The 4,867-nt window shown below is 48.0% G+C and overlaps 1 protein-coding gene across 1 annotated transcript; it reads left to right on the plus strand.

The window, feature by feature from the left end:
• The first annotated feature begins 2,216 nt into the window (after positions 1 to 2,216).
• On the plus strand, positions 2,217 to 3,293 carry LOC119339645 (BTB/POZ and MATH domain-containing protein 2-like). The gene has a single exon (XM_037611620.1). The coding sequence runs from the start codon at positions 2,217 to 2,219 to the stop codon at positions 3,291 to 3,293; it is 1,077 nt and encodes a 358-aa protein (XP_037467517.1).
• Positions 3,294 to 4,867: the final 1,574 nt, after the last annotated feature.

Consider the following 4,867-nt stretch of genomic DNA (forward strand, 5'->3'; position numbering starts at 1 on the left):
CTCGTGTATGTGAGTGAGTTTAACTTTACTGTGTTCAAGAAAAAACAATACCTATTTACCTAATAAAAGACCATGATTTTTCTTAGAAAATCAAAGTGATTCTTGTAAAAAAAAATAGACGTGGTCACTTCCACCATCCCAGCCCCGAAGCGCTCACAACGCTTAATTTCGAGGAAGCTTAGATATTGTAGTGATTAATATTTCCGGGGAGCAGAGGAAGACACGTCATCTTCTTTCTCGCTCCTCTTTCCCTATCATCTTCTTCCTTCTACTCTCATCATCTAGATCTGCTCTATTGACATTTCTACTGGACTTTTGTGGGAGCGCTTCTAGGATGTCAACGGTGACAATTGTCGAGGAGGTCTGGCATTGCTTATGGACGTTGCCCGTGACGACGGCTGAGACGATCAAGCACCGTTTCCGCCGCCTCGATGGTGAGATGGCCAAGTATGGCGAAAAGTGGTCTCTCAGCGAGATCACCGTCACTAGTGCCGCCTCCTCTGAGGCTCGCCGCCCTTCCCCCCTGCCCACTTCGTCGGTGGTCGTGGCTGCACTGCACATGACTCATGAGGAAGCCCTGCCAGTAAACCCTGCCCCGACGCTGCACCCTTCCGCCGCCCGAAGACCAACGACGACAATGAAGGCGACGACAACGCTCCGGCAATGATGACGGGGGAGCAGCCGGCCAGCCCGGCATGGCCTACGAGGTCACCGTGAAGTATAGGGTAATGTAGGATTTTTTTTAGGTTTTTAGTTTCGTGCGGTTTTGTCCTTCTACTCTTCATGATGGATCAAAGGACATAAATTTAGTATTGTGGATATTGATATACAGTATTTTGGTAAAAACTTGGTCAAACATGCACACATTTTTCTAAAAACTTGGTCAAACATGCACATGTTTTTTTTGTCAAACATGCACACGTTTAACTTTTGAAAAAACAAATACACCTTATATAAAGGAACAGAGGGAGTAGTTACGTACATGAACAATGACAGTTCTCATTAACAGGCAGCCTTAGCAAAATTTACTGGTGTGTCACAATTTGTTTTGAGGGAACACAATTGTTTTTGTTACTGTCAGAGCGGACGCAATAGAGGAGGCTGTCGCGCTTAGCGGGGTACAACCTAAGAAATTGGCCCAACACTATTATTGAGAAAAACGAAAGAAAGCATGGAGGCTCAGCAGGCCAGGCCAGTGAGCATTGCACGCTCGCAGCACTGCAGGGACAATATCGATCTATCTACGATGGATCGCACCAATCCAATCGTAGTAGTACTAGCCCTAGGCCCTTACGGCGGCGGCGCCACAGCGGACCAGCGAACAGCAGCGGCGGCACGACGGCGGCAGGCGCAAAAGACAGGACCGGCAAGGCGGCAGTTCGGCGGTGCAGCAACCAGCAGTCATGGCACCGCCGCACCGGGCAGTGGGTCATGTACTAGCTCCTTGCATTCCCTCTATTCAATCCTCGAAATTTGAATCATTTCTTGCACTGAGAAATTACAACATTGGTCTGTTACAGTGAATTCTAAACATATGCATTCATCGGCATGTTATATTTGCAGCCGAGTTGAAACAAAAGGTGGCTTCTATTTGTTAGTACTACTACAATCTGTTTGCAGAAACCAATCTTGTTGCCATATTGTATTTGTGGTAACAGTCACGATTGAATGCGATTTCAAAGGCGTTGGTTGCATTTGACAAAGTGCGATTAATTGAGAGGGCATGCATATAGGTGAGCCTTGAGCGTTGTGCTATTGAAGGCTCTCATTGACAACCGTCTGAGTCCTGTGCTGATGTGCTATTGAAGGGTCGTGGAGTCCCTAGACAGCCCTCGAGTCACGTCCTAGTGTGTTCGTGTTCACATGTAAAACCTTTTTTCTGTGTTCATAACCGTCGTCGTCTGTATATAAGATGAAAGATGAAGTAAAGAGTTGGAATAGCTAAGCTGGTCACCAACCAGAGTTCTAGTGCGTCTCCTTCCGGTGTAAGTGTAGCCATAGTGATATTGGCCATAGTATGCTCGCTTAGGCTCAAATTCAACAGCTTCTCCTCCCACACATACCGGCCCGCGAGGTACGGCAATCCTCCATTGATTGGTTCGCGTGCCATTGCATCTCTCTCTCTCTCTCTCTCTCTCTCTCTCTCTCTCTCAGATTTACTTGTGTGCTACATCCTAATGTTTCACCACTTGCAGTTGCAGATTCATCAATCCATGATGTCCTTCGCGGGTGTATCAGTCATCGTCGACGGCAAGCTCGTGCACGCCACCACCTCCCCGACTACTGCCAGCGCCAGCGGGTACCACTTGCTTGTTGTTGAAGGCCAGTCGCGCACCCCAGAACCTATTAAGTCTCGCTGTTTCATAATCGGAGGCCATCGCTGGTACATCATGTTCTACCCCAATGACGAACACCTGAACAACAATGGATATATAACCCTTTGGCTTCACCTCGATAAGGAAGAGGCACCGGCTACAGAGACCGTGAAGGCACAGTTCAAGTTCAGTTTCGTTGACGAGACCGACAAGCACAAGCCGGCATGCATCCATGGTAGAAAATTATCCGAGTTTGAAGCTGGCGGCAACGACGAGGGACGGGAGGCAATGGGGAAATCTGAACACCTCAAGGACGACAGTTTCACCATCCGGTGCGACATCGTGGTTGTCACGGAAGAAGTGATCACCACCACCGGACCCACGGCCACCGCTTCTTCGTTAATTGTGGTGCCACCGTCCAACATGCAACGAAACTTCACCGATCTTCTCCTGACCGGAGAGGGCACCGATGTGGCCTTCCGAGTCGGCGGCGAGACGTTTGCCGCCCACCGATGCGTTCTCGCGGCCTGGTCTACCGTCTTCAGGGCGTTGCTCTTCGGTCCGATGAAGGAAGGCACGTCTGCCATGGTGCAGATAGATGACATGGACGCAGCAGTGTTCAAGGCGATGTTAGGGTTCATCTACGGAGACTCACTTCCTGCACCAGCAGTGCAGGACGAGGACGTCGTTATGCTGCATCACCTGCTTGCTACAGCCGACAGGTACGACCTGCTGAGGCTGAGGATGATGTGCGAGAAGAAGCTGTGCGAGCACATCAACGTGAGCACCGCGGCAGTCATCCTGGCGGTCGCCGAGCAGCACGGCTGTGAAGGGCTGAAGAAGGCATGCAGCGAGTTCCTCCGGTGTCCAGACAACCTGAGAGCGGTGCTAGCCACGGACGGCTTTGATCATTTGTGCAGGAGCTGCCCCACTCTCATGAAGGACATGATCCTTGGTGTGCTGCCGCCTGCCGGCTAAGTAGGACTTTCATCATCATATTGGTCGACAGCTCTTATGTTCCTGTGAATTTCCCACTTCCCTTGCTTACTGTATTTGTCGTCGCAGAAGAAAAAGGGAATGAAAGTTAAGTACGACTTTGTTCGAGAAGACTCATGGATGCTGCAGGCGATGGGGTTGGTACCATTTCTGACGCTGGATCAATGATCGATGACGTTTTCTAGCTTGCGACGAATTGCCATCTTCAGTATTGTTTCCCCCTTGTTGTGCTTATTGGTGAATTGTTTTTATAAAGGTGTACTGCCTCCGTGTGGATCTTTGTATTCTCGAGGATGTTATTTGTTTACATGCTAGCCTTTTGAACCTTGAATGAAGTCCTAGTGGTTTCCTTAATTAAATTGGAGAAATCCCTTTTATGAGAAAAAAATAGGAGACGAAAACTTGTGGTCATTTTGTTTTCCCCTCTGACGTGTTTGTTACTTGTTAGTTCATTTTGTATCTCTACATTGTAGTTTGGTTATGCCCTCTACTTAGCATGCTCATTCATTTTTGCTCTCGAAAAAGGGCGATTTTATTAACTCATAATGAAGCATCAACGAGATACAAAACAAAATTAATAAACATCCGACCTCTACATAGATAGGATGCACACAACCAACATCAACGCACACAGGATCACACCGACAAGTAGTAAAGCCATAGGAGACCAACGCTATGCCGGCGGATGAAATGGAAAAGGAAAGGAAAAAGGGCAACGTTGATCCTCGTTGAGCACTTGCAGCCATTAAAAATGATGTAAGTGCATATGGTCGAGGCGTAATATCCACGCGGGCTGAAAACCGTACGCACACTAAGCAATGAGCGTGTGACCGAACCATTGATCACAGAGTGATAGAACACATCACCACCAAAATCCCACCTTGGAGACAATCCAGCGATGTTATGCCTCCATTGCTACTGTCTGTCAGTGGCAGCAGTGGCGGAGCTTCATGGGGGCCAACCTTGGCGATGGCCCCCTAGCTCAAAAGAAAACAAGCCTATATCTCTTTGTATTTTGCCTATTTTCCACTAAAATGCAGTTCAAAATAATTATATTTGCCCCCCTCGAGCCCATGCCCCCCCCATGTTTTTGGCTCAGGCTCTACCACTGACTGGTCGACGTAGTAGCAAAATATTGCCCTACGATCACCCAAGAAAAATATGAATATGCATTAACAGTTTGGATTTGCTCGTTACCGAATCCGGGTTGCAGTGTAAGAAGAGGAGTCGGTGAAGATTGTGCTTGGCGTCCCCTGAACCATAGATGAACGATCTCGTGAACCGCTCACGATCAGTCCCTCGAAGGGAAGACCGAAAGCACAACCTCTCTATGATTTGCAAGCATACGATCTTCACGATCCGATAGTGCTTCATCGTCCAGAGCTAATCCTCATCGGGGAATTCGAGGGAGGAGATTAGAACCGCATTGAGCTTCTAATTATGAGGATTTGACGATCTTGGTCAAGCTTTAATTGATCAATTAGGACCAACTAGAACTAGAGAACTAGAGGAGACTCCAAAATTTGTGTGTTCAAAAGTGCCAAATCCTATAATAT

The sequence above is a fragment of the Triticum dicoccoides genome, chromosome 7B (assembly GCF_002162155.2).
Source record: "Triticum dicoccoides isolate Atlit2015 ecotype Zavitan chromosome 7B, WEW_v2.0, whole genome shotgun sequence".
In the NCBI taxonomy this organism is placed as follows: Eukaryota; Viridiplantae; Streptophyta; class Magnoliopsida; order Poales; family Poaceae; genus Triticum; species Triticum dicoccoides.